The sequence below is a fragment of the Eptatretus burgeri genome, chromosome 6 (genome assembly GCF_056783735.1).
Source record: "Eptatretus burgeri isolate ZD-2024b chromosome 6, Ebu_testis_v1, whole genome shotgun sequence".
Lineage (NCBI taxonomy): Eukaryota > Metazoa > Chordata > Myxini > Myxiniformes > Myxinidae > Eptatretus > Eptatretus burgeri.
Genome location: NC_140966.1, coordinates 56,438,582 through 56,455,674, shown reverse-complemented (window position 1 = coordinate 56,455,674; position 17,093 = coordinate 56,438,582). Strand labels below are relative to the sequence as shown.

At 45.2% G+C, this 17,093-nt stretch overlaps 1 protein-coding gene across 1 annotated transcript in view; it reads left to right on the top strand.

Moving 5' to 3' along the window:
• Positions 1 to 17,093, top strand: part of LOC147024837 (mitogen-activated protein kinase kinase kinase 1-like) — a 110,145-nt gene that overhangs the window by 59,643 nt on the left and 33,409 nt on the right. The window contains exons 2-4 of the mRNA XM_085885148.1: positions 10,604 to 10,784; positions 11,317 to 11,556; positions 11,640 to 11,834. Of these exons, the coding sequence (XP_085741274.1) occupies positions 10,604 to 10,784; positions 11,317 to 11,556; positions 11,640 to 11,834 (616 nt within the window). The remainder of the gene's footprint in view (positions 1 to 10,603; positions 10,785 to 11,316; positions 11,557 to 11,639; positions 11,835 to 17,093) is intronic.

The window sequence follows — 17,093 nt, the reverse complement described above, 5'->3', positions numbered from 1 at the left end:
TGATTCAATTTTGATGAAGACAGGTTGGGTGTGTGATAGACTCTTTAGTTAGACTTTTTTGGTTAGACTCTTTAGACCCATTAAACCCGTAATGGCTCTGTAAAACCCTATAAACCCCTTTTACACCGTTAAGACCCCGTAAACCCTTTACAATATTAGACCTCTAAAGATCTCAACCGAGTGCCGTCCCGTTTTGCTAAGTGTCACTGTGAGTGCTTTTTCATTTGTCTGTTTGTTTGTTTGTTTGTCCACACACAACTTCAGTGTTTTTCTCCACAACCGCTTGTCGGATCAAGACAAATTTTTCACCATAAGAGCGACTACTCAAGTAGAATGTTTTGTTGATAATTATGACATCATATGTAATGTGGTGTGGGAGCCATGTTGGAAAAATGGAAAAAACATTTGACCTTTGTATATCTGGAACTGCACCAAGGAAAAAATTGAAACTTGGCACACGGCAAGTACTCCTCATGGGGAATAAGTGTGATTAATTTTTTTTTTTGACGTCATAGGTGCCTTTGTTATGACATCATAATTGCATATGTAGAACGCTACATCTGATCAGTGTGAAACTTTCTGAGGGTTATCTTGGAATAAAATGGTCCACAGAAAAAAATTTGAGGATGTAATTGGTCATGTGATTTGGCAGCCATATTGTTTTGTTTTTTTTTGAAAAAAAAACCTTCAAAAATCTTCTCTGAAGTGGCTAAACAGATCGAGGCAAAACTTTACATGTATGACATCATAGCTCGCATAGTTTGGCAGCCATATTTGATTTACCCAAAAACCTATAAAAAATTTGGCACCCGGTCATCACTGCCGGCAGTTATAAAGTGGTAATTCTAGTTATGTCTCTTATTAATGATGTAACACACCAGTACACAAACACCACACAGAATGCACCACACAAAACAAATCCTGGTAAGGGTCTGCAATGTCTGATTGCTTTTTTTTCTTGTTTATGCTGTCTCTTCCTCTCTACCCCCTCCTTTTTCCTGTTCATTAATTCCCTTGATATTTGTCCCACTGTCATGCCCTGTTCCTCTCAAGGGGAGTAGTGGGGAGGTGGAGCGGAGTGCCAAGGAAGTTCCAGGTTTGATGATACCATTTGTGTAGTTGTTATGATGTGTTTAAAAGAAGAGCAGTGGGGAAAGAGCACTGACAATTATGCAAAGTAGACAGACTAAGACTACAAAAGCCCATTAATGGAAACTAAATTCACACATATAGGTTTTAAACATTACTGCAAGGGACCGTTCCTGTTTGAATGCAAAAGTTTCTGAATAAATTATCTTGCAATATGCTATGGCAATCAGCTTTATGCACTTATCTCCTTCGGTGTGTTGATGTCTATGCACTGTTCTGGTATCTTGTAGGCTTCTTGGTGACTCTTTTGCTGTCGACAGGTTTGAACTTTCCCCGACTTGATTCTGATCCCATATTTATCCTCCATTATCTTGCTGCTCGAAAACTATAGTTTTGCGTTGTTCTGTGGTGTAGATCTGAAAAGCATGAGTATTATGTACGTGTGCGTGCGTGCGTGCACTCTCTCTCTCTCTCTCTCTCTCTCTCTCTCTCTCTCTCTCTCTCTCTCTCTCTCTCTCTCTCTCTCTCTCTCTCTCTCTCTCTCTCTCTCTCTCTCTCTCTCTCTCTCTCTCGAAGTTGGGTGATCTGATCAAGCAAGATAGGTTCATTTAGACTTTAGCAAAACATCAAGAAGATTTATGTTTAAAGCTGTCACACAAAAAAATTAATATGGGAATGCGCCACACTAATAATGGACCAAATTTCCTCATTTCCATGTTTGAGGTCATACAAGATCACGCGATGACTACTTACACCAGGGGTCTCCAACCTTTTTTGGCGGAGGGCCACAAAACCAAAGTGGCGAGGGGCGGAGGGCCGCACCCCAAAAAAGGATGCTAAATTCCGGAAAAAAAAATATAATTCATATGCGGAAATTTAAACAAACATTAGTGCTGAATATATTTTTCTTGCCAACGAATATGATAAATGAATAATCGTGTTAAAAACACATGTGTCTAATATGAATCAAAATCATAATAAAAATTACAGAACGCTTTGATCAATTGACCCTGACAAATTGGCAGTATCGCGGGCCGCATTGTAATGTAAACTTAATATGGCACCGCGGGCCGCATAAATCTGTCTAAGGGGCCGCATGTGGCCCGTGGGCCGCAGGTTGAAGACCCCTGACTTACACCGAGCATAGTCACGTGGTTACAACTGGAGAGTTCATGGAACACCTTACCCCTACGCATTGTTTAAGTACAATGTATAATTTAATTCATTTGAAATAAAATAATGATTTTAAAGGTCATATAAAAAAAATTCCAGAGGTTTACCACCGATTATACAGTGTCTTACACACCACCTTATTTAACATCTCCAAGTACTGCAAAACTGGAGGTTTTTGGAAACGATAAGAAGGTGATTTGTGTTTTACAGTGTTCCTAGAGTTTAGTGTCAAAAATTTTTATTCCTGAGTTTACCTCCATTGACGCAGTGGCTATTACACACTCCCATCAAACACGTTACATTAGTTCTTCATACATGTTGTTTGTGTCCTTTTATTGCGTCCTTAAAAACAGTAAGTTTCCAGTTTTGGAATGATTTTTAATTTTGTATGATTGCCAGGCAGGCAGACAAAGTCAAAAAAATTATCTCAGTCCTTTCAGGCTCTGAATTTGTCCCGATCGCACATACGCAAAGTAATGCGAAACTACAGGTTTGTTTTCCGATTCATGTTCCGATTCATGATCAAAATGTAACATTCAATTTGAATTAATTCAGTTGATCCTTAATCATAAATTGATATCTGTGGACGGACAGACGGATAGACAAACAGAAGTGAACCAATTGCTTAACCCTGCTTTTCACTTTACGTGAGTGTGGTCGATCAAATTTTGGAGGACAATTGGGCTAGTGGTATAGAATTGTATAACAAACAACAACAAAAAAAAGAGTGTGACACTCACGTGGTGTGGTACAACTCGCCCTTATATATGTTAGGTGTTTCAAAAGTTCGTTTCCTGAGAATTACGTTCTCATACCAAGGAAATATGTAAAACATTAGAACAAGATTACTTTTATTTTCACATTGTGCAAACATCAATTGTATACAGTACTTATTGTAATTTGTTTTACTCGTTGAAAACATTTTGCCCAAGATATTTAAAAAAAAAAAACTACAAGTTGGGTAAACTAACTCCACACATGAACTTTTGAAAGACCCTGTGTATAACACCTCAAAACTGGAATGTTTACCCTTTACGCAAGGGTTCTGACAAACAGGGGGTACCTGCCAAACATCCTCCCTGTTTAGTCATTGACTGCAGAGTTAACGAGGTTTGATTAACTTGTCGCCACAAAATATAATATTCAAGTGAAAATTTATCTTCCGACTTTGTTGCAATCTGTGTTCGATCCAAAACCACTCACTGCTAAAAGCAGTGTCAGCAATTACACCTCAAAAAGCAGCATCAGACAGTCTCTACACAAATCCTTTTTTTTGGCTTCTCAAAGGTTTCTATAGTCTGTGTAGTCTGTTTGATACTGCAGTTAGTAGTATCGCAGTTCTTTTAATATTGGGTGATTCTGTGTCGTTTATGGCTGCAACTAAGCTGGAAGTTGCATTTTAACATGTGTTTGAAGGTGTCAAGGAAACCTGGCCTTGAAAGAAAGGACTAGTTCAACTTTGATCTCACAAGGAAAACTGAAAATTGGTACCGGACAAAATCTTTGTACACCAGGCCAGGATTTTATAGCAGATACTAGTTATTATTGATGGCTTACAGTAATGGATCTCTGGGTCAACCAAACCACAGTTCAACAAATGTAATCCAGTTTAGATGAACTAATAATTATTTACGTGTGGAAATTGTGGTGCCTCAGCATATTTGTGATGCTATCACAGTGATCACCTTCATAAAGGCATGAGCCTTATGACAGACCAAAGATGTGTTACCTGAGGTGACCATTGCCAAATATTTCAGTGACGCAGCAACCAGTCAGTCCAATAATTCCACGAACTTGTCCAATATGAAGGTCCTGACTCGGGAGTGGCACGCTTTCATTACAAATAATGCGATTGGTGAAATTGTCAAGTGTCTCATACCTCACAGTGAGAGTAAGCTTGCAGGCTACTACATCTTAGTACATTGTCTGTCCTCGACAACATTTTTGATTGGGCTGATATGACGTGTCTGGTATAAAGTTCTTCACATTCAAAGAGGAGGTTCAATGGCCGATCTTGGCACGGCGGCAGCATTTTGCAGCTGCACAGAGAATATCAGATCCAAGGAATCACCAATGGTATTTGTGGTGAAATGTTTCTTGCAAGAATGAGCGGAGGCATGAAGGTATGTGTCTGCAACATTGTTCAACCCTGCTACAGCACAGAATCGTGACTTTCCCAGCAGAGATTTATCAGCCAGGGAAGTATGTGGTTGTCATTTATACTGGCAAATTGATGATGTCCACTTGAACTACATGAAGAGGTCAACTGGTTGTACACCATAATTCACCGCCTGGAAGACAGGACACGTGCAGTATCCCATTTCGACACATTTTGTACATAGTGCAAGTGACAGTCACTGCACCTGGCAGGTATGGCACCCTGGTACAGACACACTTGTAAACGGTTTTGCAATTGTTTAATGCCTTTATGGCAGAATAGATCCGAAGTTACAATCCCATTTATAGCTGCATTTGGATTGCATGATCATGGGACCACATTTTTGTAGTCGTGTAAAATGATTGCCTGAAACTCAACCATACCCATCATTTATGTTATAAACTGTAATGTTTAATATCAGTGCATTCATATATGCTATATATATATATATCATGCAGTTACAATATTCCTCTTCTGCTTTGCATCTGGGCATTAAGTTTGCTTGCGATAAAACAGCACAAACAAATGCGAAGTCAGGTACGTGTTAAATTTATTTCCATTAAGAAAGAAAAACACTGCATAGTACATGATGTAAAAATACAATACCTGTTGAGCATGCAATAAAAAATAGTCCTTTGGGGGACTGACAGTTATTTTCAATCCCAAAATCTGAGGGATTGGAAGAGGGAGGCCGTGGCCCCCTTTCCAGGGGAGATAAGGCCATGGGGAGCACAACTTAAGGTTAGGACATGGTCCCGATGCCTCGTGGCGAGTTTTGTCTCGATCTGTCTGGCGGTTTCTGAGAATATTTTTTTCACTAAAATACCAATGTTTGGGGCATAACCCCCTCACCCCCTTTACGAGTGGTGCATCTGGATGAGGAGCACAACCCAATGAGACCTTACTGTCCTGATGTGTTGTACCAAATTTGGTACAAACCAAATTTGGTCCATATTGGTTGGGTAGTTTTGGGAGGACAATATGTTTTGCTTTTAGTCAAATGTTAATGGACTTCACGGACGGCCGGACCCTGGGACCCACTCTATGGGCTTATTTCGAAGAAATAACCTAAAAATTACATAAAATGCCTCCAAATCATGCTCCTGGTCTTGGGGTGCTCCCATCTCTGGCACCACAATCTTCAACCATATAAAACTTGAAAACATCTCCAAATGCAAAGCCCGTCCGTGTCCGCCTTGTACTCAAACAAAACTTGACAAAACCCCCAGTTAGAAAAATTGTACATTTTATTCCGAAGTGTTCTCCACAATCTCATTAAAAAAAAGGTTTGTTAAAGATTTGATGACAAGCTCAAATGGTAAAAATATTGCATCACAGACAGACACATAGAAGTGATTGTAAAAACCCCTTCTTCCCTGGCTAATAAGGCAGTCTGTCTGTTCCTTATCTATATACAGTACTAACAAAGGCACTCAGCATTGCTGGGCAATGCCGAGTTCGTCCTCCCCCCTTCCCCTCCATCCTCCGACCCATGCACCTCCCTTTGGATCCCACCCCACCCCTTCCCCTCTCACCCCACTCCATCCACTCCAGACTCCCACTGCTCCTCCCACCTCCTCAAACACCACCCCCTCCCTCCAGACTCCCACTCCACCCCACCTCACCCCTTCCCCTCCCTGCTCCTACCCCACCCACACCAATGACAAGAAATGTGAATGGCCATTTCAAGTCCCATCACTACCAACACCCTTCGTTCCCACCTCCCACTGACTTTCAAGGCTGAAAGTCACCTGTTCATGAGATCAAAACGCTTGGGATCGAAAGAGGGTTGACGAGGAAGAAGGAGGAAGAGTGGTGAAAATAATTTTCGAAATTTTCCATCGCGAATGGTTTCTTCACACAGTGCTTTGAATGGAATGTTCGACCAAGTAAATCATGATTACCTTTCCAATGGCGAACTAGAAGGGCACTCGGTAGAGCGCATACCTCGGTCACATAATTCCTGATCCACGAGAACATATCTGACCCAATACATTTTTGAAATATCATGCTATATATTGTTTTTGGCCCTATCTCTCAATGGTGAAGAATCACTTAAAAAAAATTAAATAATTAGTGTGTGTGTGTGTGTGTGTGTGTGTGTGTGTGTGTGTGTGTGTGTGTGTGTGTGTGTGTGTGTGTGTGTGTGTGTGTGTGTGCGTGCGCGTGCGCATATATATATATATATATATATATATATATATATATATATATATATATATATATATGTATGAGTTATGTTGTTCAAGTACTGTCAACAAAGTTGAAAATGGCCTGGCCAACCTCCACCAAATTTTATATTCGTGTTTGGAGTATGTAGGGTCAGGTCATCGGCATTATATAAATGCTCCCTACCCGACCCCACAAGGATGACGAAACGACTGTGAGTTTCACCTGTACACATGAAAGAGTGCAAGTGGTTTAACTACTGACCCTTGACAGAGGGAGGAGGTGTTGCTTGTGGGAAACAAAATCATTTCTGAAAATAAAACTCGTTATACCCACTCTCTGGGGGAGCGGGCATGGCCTGTTTCCAAAGTATGATGAGATGGAACTTTGACTTTTAGGTTTTCAATGAAAGATATCTACCTCCCATCATAAAAATAGAATTTGGGGACCATTTCTCCTGGACCTTCCCCTTTACTGAGTTACGAGTGGACCCATAAGATTACCTACTTTTGCCACGGTCATAGGACAAGCTCGTGAGTACTGCGACCAACCCATCTGTGTGTTTGTTTTTTGACAGAATAACTGGACAACAAGGGCAACTAGACTCACCAAGTTTGGCACAGAGATTCATATCGTGAATGTGTTGGATGAGTATTTGTCTTCATATCGTGAATGTGTTGGATGAGTATTTGTCTTCATCTTGTGAATGTGTTGGATGAGTATTTGTCTTCATATCGTGAATGTGCTGGATGAGTATTTGTCTTCATATTGTGAATGTGCTGGATGAGTATTTGTCTTCATATCGTGAATGTGCTGGATGAGTATTTGTCTTCATATCGTGAATGTGTTGGACGAGTATTTGTCTTCATATCGTGAATGTGTTGGATGAGTATTTGTCTTCATATCGTGAATGTGTTGGACGAGTATTTGTCTTCATATCGTGAATGTGTTGGATGAGTATTTGTCTTCATATCGTGAATGTGTTGGATGAGTATTTGTCTTCATATTGTGAATGTGTTGGACGAGTATTTGTCTTCATCTTGTGAAACAAAGAAAAAAAAAAAAACCAAAAACAATTAATCAAAAAAAGTAAAATTGTAAAAGAAAACTTTTCCTCACAAGTAAAAATAAAAAATTCGAGGCTTCATTGAAAATTAATTGTGAACACACGGCTTTGTTTATTCACACTGTCGCCACACACACCATTGTAGGTTCGCGCCCTCTGGAACGTTGTATTCCATGAAGAGAAAACAACGGCTCGAATCGACACCTCCGTCGAGTGCCTTTTCCAATACATTTATACGGAGTGGTTGAAATTTTTAAAGTTTCTTTCACGAGCAATGCAATTTAGAGTTTTACATCTTGGACTGCGTCAAATACAAAATAATGGCAAATGCATGGTTTGCTTCCTTGTCCTTGAAATTTTTGTGTTTGGTTTTTACAAACTTTGAAAACAACACTGAGTGCGTGGTCCCCAATCTGTTGTTTTTTGTTTTTGCTGAGATTTTACTTGTTGTCATAAGTGGAATACTTTTCCACAAAATCTCTGAGCATTTGGGTTGAGGTCAAAACAAGATTCATGTTTTGTCAGTCCAATGCTTTTGTTGAGCATGCAATGAGATCTTCTTTTCTTTGCCTTCCGTGGTTATTTTAAGTTTATTGAAGGCTGTAAGAATTATAAAAGAGGGGTTGTTTTTGTTTGTTAATATTGGGGGTGGCTGGTTGTACCATTTTGGTGTTTTTATTTGTTTTGCGGGGTTTGGAGGGAAGAGGGGGGGGGGATGGGAGTGCGTCTAAAGTAGCCTTTTAGAAAGCTGACTGTGCTCTTCTTGTTTATTACCTTTTACAAATTGTCTTTCGGTGGTCACAAAAGTAGTCACTGCAGAAGTTGGTGACATTTACCACAATCGTGTTTTTGGTTCTGCCAGTGAGCAAAATATGCGATGGACCATTGATGAAACCTTCCAGAATACCTATACCATGGACTATTGCTTCATGGTCGGTGATGCGGTGCCAGAGCCCCAACTCTGGTTTTGGACTGCGTCAAGTTTCTACGAGCAGAAATTTGGTATTTGGCCAGGGTTTCGTTGATCTTTAACTCTTCGTCGAAAGACACCGTGGGATGTTGACGTACGCCGGCAATCGATCTCCAGCTTGTGTACAATTTTGTTTCGGTTGTTGTCGTTTTGAAATGACATTTTCACATTGTGCCTGTTTTGTGTGGTCACAACAATTGGCGACTGAAGTGAAGTCATTGGCCAAGTCGACCAACTGGGTAATTTGTGTGCTTTTAATAATGGCGCATTCCATTTCCACCTTCATTTAATGTTTAATTTGTAATTTTAAGTCCATGTAATGAAATTAGCAGTTCATATATTGCAGAAGTGAAGTATTCATTTCGAAGGATGGCCGATAATATGTTGTGTGACATTATTGATGACTAGTACGGGCCCGTAGGTGCGTAACCGATGACTGGATTGGGGCATTATTTCAATTAGATCGGACCAACCGTATCATAAATGGCCATAACTTGGGAAACACCTGGGAAACATATTCAGGTCCCCAGCGTCAATTGTGACATCAGATCAAATGAAGAAGAATTGTGACGCCCCTCTCTCTCACCCCCCCTCGCTCCCCTCCTCTCGCCCCTCCTCTTTCCCCCCTCCTCTCTTGCCCCCACTCTCAACCCTCTCTCTCGCCCCCTCCTCTCGCCCCCTCTCTTGAATTGTGATGCCCCCTCTCTCTCACCCCTCTTTCCCCCTCTCTCCCTCCCTCTCTCGCCCCCTCTCTTGCCCCTCTCTCTCTCCTCTCTCTCCCCCTCTCTCTCCCCTCTCTCTCCCTTCTCTCTCCCTTCTCTCTCCCCTTCTCTCTCCCTTCTCTCTCCCCTCTCTCTCCCCCTCTCTCTCCCTCTCTCTCCCCTCTCTCTCCCCCTCTCTCTCCCCTCTCTCTCCCCCTCTCTCTCCCCTCTCTCTCCCCTCTCTCTTCCCCTCTCTCTCCTCCTCTCTTTCCCCCCTCTCTCTCCCCCTCTCTCTCCTCCTCTCTTGCCCCCTCTCTCTCCCCTCTCTTTCCCCTTCTCTCTCCCCCTCTCTCCCCCCTCTCTCACCCCTAGTCTCGCCCCTCCTCTCTCCCACTTCCTCTCTCCCCTCTCCTCTCTCGCCCCCTCTCGCCCTTCTCTCTCGCCCTTCTCTCTCGCCCTTCTCTCTCGCCCTTCTCTCTCGCCCATCTCTCTCGCCCTTCTCTCTCGCCCTTCTCTCTCGCCCCTCTCTCTCCCCCCCTCTCTCCCCCCCTCTCTCTCCCACCTCTCTTGCCCCCCTCTATCCCCCCTCGTCTCGCCCTTCCTCTCTCCCCCTCTCTCGCCCCCACTCTCATCCCCACTCTCCCGTCCCCCTCTCTCGCCCCCCACTCTCATCCCCACTCTCCCGTCCCCCTCTCTCGCCCCCCACTCTCACCCCCTCTCTCTCCCCCTCTCTTGCCCCCTCTATCCCCCTAGTCTCACCCCCACTCTCATCCCCCCTATCCTGTCCCCCTCTCTCGCAGATATTGGTCGACAGATAAATGGCCGTAACTTGGGAACTGCTCGTCCGATTAATATCAAACCTCGAAAAGGCACATCCGCGGGTCCCTTCCTGGCAATATTCCTGGCAAGTTTCAATCAGATCGGACCATCAATCGTGCAAAATAAATAAAAATAATAAATAAATAAACAAACATTAATTGTGACGTCATTCGTGACGTCATAGCACCGTGTCTTGTCATTGGTCGACAGATAAATGGCCGTAACTTGGGAACCGCTTGTCCGATTGATATCAAACCTTGAAAAGGCACATCCGCGGGTCCCCGTAAATATTCCTGCCAAGTTTCAATGAGATCGGACCGGCGGTCGTCGAGAAACGGCGGTCGCAGACAGACAGACAGACAGACAGACAGACAGACACACACACACACACATTGCTGGAATTATAGATAGATGGCATTTTAAAATGGCATCATTCTGTCCTTGCCTCTTGTGTCTAGAAAATGTATCGAAAGCCGTGAAGGTGTGCGAGGACCAGAGAGTGGACGTGAGTCACTCCCCAGCCTGCCCAAAATGGAGGAACGGCCAGAGGAGCGTGCGATCCGTGAGAAGTTGAAAGTAACGTGTATGCCAGCCTGGAAACATGAGTGGTTGGAGCGCAGAAACCGTAAAGGCCCCATGGTAAGCCTGCTCCTTCAATTGCTGTTGCATACATGGTATTCATTTTATTTATTTATTTTATTTGAACGGTGCTTGCTTTCAACGATTTCTTTTTAAACCCTTCTATCAACCACTATCTTTTCTTCTACTTAACTATTCATGCTCCTATTCCCCATTTTCCTGCTGTTTGTTTCATTTTGAGCTCACCCGGACTTTAGTCCGGTGAGCTTATGCAATCGAGCAGTGTCCATGAGTGAAGTGTTGACAAACTGATTGACTCACTCACTCAGTCATTATCGCTTGAATCAAACACACAGCTTCGATGAAACTTGACCACAACCTTCATCTTCCGTGTTGTGCCAAAGTTTGTTCACGGCATTAAAAAAAAAAAAATCAGGGCATAAGAGGGTCTGCAGCGGGTGAGAGGTGTGAGAGTGACTGTTTTGTTTCTCCTGATCCATGTGAGCTTCAGGATACTTGGTCCTATTTTTGGGGGGGTTTTTATTGCTACTTATGTGTCACCACCTTTTTATATTCATGTGTTTTATACCAGGTTGTGAAACCCCCTCCACCAAAATTGGAGCAAGGTACCGACGAGAGTGATTTTGATGGCATCACAACACAAAAGCAACATTTAAATGGAGTTCAGAGGGTCTGCCGCAGCCCATCACCAATCACGATTCAAGTTACTTCCACCACCGGAGATATGGTCTCGGCATCTGGACCCACTCGTGCCACGTGCTCTCGGCCAAGCTCACCAGGAGAGAAGCGCCGCCGTGTCTCGCCCATACCGGTATGAGAGTTTTTATGCTGAGTCATTCTTTGATGTAGCTTCTGCCTGATATAGATCTTGACGTTTGCATATTTCTTATGCAGAGTGGGCGAATAACACCTCCACGCCGCGCTCCATCGCCTGACGGTGCCTCGCCATATAGCCCGGAGGAGACCCAGCGACGAATAAACAAAGTTCTGCGTGCAAGGCTCTACCTCCTGCAGCAAATTGGGCCAAACTCATTTCTAATTGGTGGAGATGTTCCAGACAACAAATTCAGAGTTTTCATTGGACCACAGGTGTGAGACTTGGATGTGAGGCAGAGAATTGTTTTTGACTTTATATGCCCTCTCTCCCCAAACTTATTCCTTTCACTAATTCATGGACCCTGGTGTGTGTGTGTGTGTGTGTGTGTGTGTGTGTGTGTGTGTGTGTGTGTGTGTGTGTGTGTGTGTGTGTGTGTGTGTGTGTGTGTGTGTGTGTTGCTGCGCATGGTGTTTCTACCTAAAGATAAACTGCTGCCCTTTGATTTTTGACGGGAGGTACCTCGTTTTGGATCGGTGCGAGACTGGCCGTTATTTATAATCCACATGTCTGTTCCACAAGCTTTGTCTACCCAATCCTCCCACCTCTCTCCTTTTTTGTGATTTTAACCCCTCTTCCCTGACTGGACCCCCTCCTCTCCATCCATGCCAAGCTGAAATGCAGTCAGGTCGGGCAGCTCATTGTCAGAGGTCAGTGATGCATCTGAGGCAGTCAGCGTTGGTGTAGTGAAGCGTGGGTGCAAACCGCCTTTGCAGCATGGGCTTATTCGTGCCTTTCAGTGCGCCTGATGTGCCTCACTGTTTATTCCATGTGATACACTTGCTTGTGCCTTGGAATCGGCCTGTTTTCTCACCTTTATCTGCTTGCACGCAAACCTCTGTGCAAATGCAGTGAGTTGCTCATCCCACCGGCCAGCAGGCCAAAATCCACCATGTCGTAGACCCTCCCCCACCCCGGCAACCACACCTCTCCCCTCCGTCTGACTCTTCTCATTACCTGTCCCCCTCCCCCCCCGCTTGAGGTTACTTTGTGCACTTGGTCTCATCCTCCTGGCCACCCCTTTTATGCGTAAACTAGTGTTGTGACTTAATTATGACAGAGTAAAGTTTTTGTCTTCTGTGTGTGTTTTGTAAGGGCTTGTTGGGAATTGTGCCCTTTTTGAACATATAGGTGGGTGATTATTTATTCTTTTCTTCCTATGTTTCTTTATTTTTTATTTTTTCTGCATTATGATGAAATATATTTTCTATTTTAATAACTTGGAAATGCTTGCTTTCTTGCCAGTCACAGATAATTAGGGAATAAAGGGGGAAACTAGAACGGCACTCGGTCCAGCGTATACTTCCGCCAGGCTGAACAGTTTACGTTTTGTTCTCCACTGATGGGCTGGATCTGGATCCGGACCTTAACCAAAATCTAATCAGCCTGTTCGTGTCACAGAACCAACTCATCCACCGACTTTTGTCATAACTCATCCACATCATGCTATATATCGTTTTTGGTCCCATCTCAATGGTGAAGAATCACTTTAAAATTAAATAATCATCATATCCAGATCCTGATTCGGATCTTCACCAAAATCGAATCAATTTGGTATGGTCACAAACCCAACCTGTCTACCATGTTTCATCCGAATCCATCGACAACTTTTTGAGATATTGTGCTATATATGAGTTTGGCCCAATCAATGGTGAAGAATCACTTAAAAAATTCTCAGATCTGGATTCAGATCTTCACCAAAATTGAATCAATTCTTCCTTTTCACAGACCGAATGTGTCCACCAAGTTTCATCTGAATCCGTCCACAACGTTTTGAGATATCAGGTCAGGTCAGGTATGGGAGCATGTGCCAGAACAGCACGTCGCTGCGTCCACTTTCCGCCGGTACTCCAGGGGCCTCAGTCTGGCCATCCCCCAGGCAGATGCCAGGCCCATCCCCATCTCCTTGAGATTATGGTCAACCTGCTGCAACTACGAGGCACGTGGTCGGCCCACTGGCCTCCTCCACTCATGAGACTCCCTCGCTGAGAGAATCTGGTGAGCAGGATCAGCGTCAGGAAAACGAGCCACATGTCCATACAGCCGCAACTGACGCTCACGGACTATGCAGGTAACAAATCTCATCCGAGTCTCTCTCAGCAACCGCTCGTTGGACACAAAATCCGACCAGTGATAGCCAAGGATTCTCCGAAGAGACCTGGTACCAAAGGAATTAAGTCTCCGTCTCAGATCCTTGGTCAGAGTCCAAGTCTCGCACCCATAGAGCAAGACTGGAAGTACCAAGGACCTGAAGACTCGGACTTTCGTCCTACCGCACAAGTACCGGCAGCGCCACACCACATGATCCAGTGAATCCATGACTCCCCAGGCCCGACCCAGACGTCTACTGACCTCTGACTCACAGCCAGCAGAGACATGAATATCACTGCCAAGGTAAGTGAATCTCTCCACGACCTCAACATCCTCACCACAAACAGACACAGACAGGACAGCAGCATCCAAGATGTCACCGAAAGCCTGGATCTTAGTTTTGACCCAAGAAACCCATAATCCCAGCGGCTCCGACTCCTCATTCAGCACCTCGAGGGCCCCCAAGAGGATGTCTAAAGTCTCCGCAAAGATGACTGCATCATCTGCGAAATCAAGGTCCGAGATCTTGACATTCCCAAACGATGCACCGCAGCTTGATCTCTCCAACATCCTCCCTAAAATCCAGTCCATACAAGTGCTGAAAAGTGTGGGGGCCAGTACACACCCCTGACGAACTCCAGTAACAACTGGAAATAAGTCAGTGATGGTACCACCACACTTCACCGCACTCTCAGTACCAGAGTAGAGTTCAGACATCAGATCGATCAGTTTTGGTGGCACCCCACGAACACCAAGAATCCTCCAGAGGACATCCCGATTCACTGAATCGAACGCTTTACAGAGATCAACATAGGCTGCAAGCAGCCCCTGCCGAAACTCTCGACTGTGTTCGGTGAGGACACGAAGTGCAAGGATACGGTCAATCGTTGATCTCTTTGGTGTAAAGCCTGACTGCTCTGGACGCTGGTGCTCAAGCAGACGGTGGCGAACCCTATCAAGAATTATCCGAGCAAAGACCTTGCCTGGCACTGTGAGCAGCGTCACCCCTCGGTAGTTGTTGCAGTCTTGGCAATCACCCTTCCCTTTCTAGAGAGGTACAACAAGGCCCCTCTTCCAATCAGTTGGGATGATGCCTGTGTTCCAGGCAGAGCACAAAACTGCATGCAACGACACGAGTGCAGCATTTCCACCAGCCTTGAGAAGTTCAGCATGGATGCCACAGATCCCTGGAGCTTTGCCCCGTTTCAACCAGTTCACTGCAGCCCGTGTTTCCACAAGCGAAGGTGGACCACAGTTGATTTGAGGGTCAGCAACAGGGATTGTAACACCCTTGACGTCCAACTCGGCAGCTGGGGGATCAGCCTGGTACAACCGCTCAAAGTAACCGGCCCAGCGGGCCTTCACTTCAGACTCCTCTGTCAAGAGCCTACCACTCTCTGCTCGAACTGCAGTGCTCCGAGGGATGGGCTTGGATGAACGCAATGCGCGAATTCCTTTGTAAGCGGGACGAGAATCACCTGTCCACAGGTGATGCTCTACCCCCTCACAGATTCCTCGCACATAGGCATCCTTGTCCACCCTTAGCGCACGTACAGTTTTACGCCTCAGCTCCCTGAACAGCTCAGCTCTGCCATTCAGTCTGGCCCTGCGAGTCTGGTCAATGGTATCCAGTGTCCCTTGAGAGACAAAATTCTTCTTTTCCCTGCAGTAAGTTCCAAGACATCCACCGGCAACATCAAGGACGGTGGTCTTGAAGGCACTCCACAACTCTTCAGGACCCCCCAAAGCACCCAGACCCCCAAGTGTCCACTCAGCCTGTTCGCAAACTCCTCAGCTACTCTCTCATCCCTGAGCTTGGCAACATCCAGCCTAGGCTGGGATGGTACCATTCTCCAGGATTTAAGGTGCAGCTTTAGAGTTGCTACAACAAGCCTGTGGTCAGTATTGAGGAACTGAGCACTCCGGTAGACCCTGCAGTTCTGGATCATCCTCCAACGACCGTCAATGAGGACATGGTCAATCTCCTTTGCCACACCGCCAGCGTTGGAATACCAAGTCCAGCGATGAGCTTGTGGGCGCTGAAACCATGAACCAGCCACCCTAAGTCCATGACTTCTTGCAAAGTCAAGGAACTTAGTGCTATTCTGGTTCATAGTTCCTGACCCATGGGGACCAACACATGTCTCATAACCATCCCTATCAGTTCCAGTTGATGCATTGAAATCCCCCAAGACTAGAAGTGTATCTCGTCTGGGGCACTGATCAACCACAGACTCGAGTGTGGCGTAGAATGTGTCCTTCACGGTGAGGTCACTCGCCTCAGTCGGAGCATAAACAGAGACCAGGGAAATGACACCTAAGGAGTGACGAATCCTTAATCTCATAATACGCTCGTTGACCGGTGTTACCTCAATTATCATTGGGGTCAGCTTATTGGAAACAGCTAGAGCAACTCCTTGAGTATGGTAACCATCAGAGCGACCAGACCAACAGTAGGTGTAACCACCCACCATTATCTCGCCGCAATCCGGTCTCCGAACCTCAGAGGGAGCTGCAATCCCGATGTCCAAACGCTTGAGCTCAGATGATAACAGAGACAGGTGATCATCCTCTCTTAGGGATAGGACATTCCAGGCACCCACCCGAAGGGACCGCCTCAGGTTAGCCCAAGGAGACCACCGTCTGGTGGACGACACCTCAGCACCACTCCGACACACTCTCCCGCAATCTGACCCAGCGATGTTACCCCATGGCTTCCCTCCTATCATCAAAGATTGGGGGTCCCGAAGGCTTTGCCCCAATCCCGTCATCCGGTGAGCTGCCCTGCGAAGGGAAGCTGCACAGGAGGTACTCCCACGGAGTGGGTTTTCAGATTTTTTTGCGTTTTTGTGTTTTGCGGAATGAAGGGTTTTACGGTGTCCGGAGTGCAAATCCTGTCACCAACCTCCTGAAAAAAAAGTAACCCAACTGCAGGAGGACGTCCGCAGACACAGTTGGGCACTAGATATGGATGGCCGTTGGCTCACAAGGAGCTCCTCCACTCCACCCTTTGACAGGTTTTGTTTTTAATCCTGCTGGGTGTCCATATCCAAACACCCTCCTCACCAGAAAACCTGGTGGGGGAGAAGGTTTAGTTGCCGACAACCCGGCCGTGGAACAGGTTAGTACAGGTTTACATGGTACCTGTAGCAGGTCACAGATCTAACCTGACCTCGTGACCTTTGAGATATCGTGCTACATATAATTCTTTGCCCGATCTCTCTATGGTGAAGAATCACTTAAAAAATTCGGGTAGGCGGATCCGGATCCGGATCTTCACCAAAATCGAAACAGTTTGTCCTTCCTTGTCTCACACCGAACCTGTCCACAAAATTTCATCCGGATCCGTCCACAACTCTTTGAGATATCCTGCACACAGACAG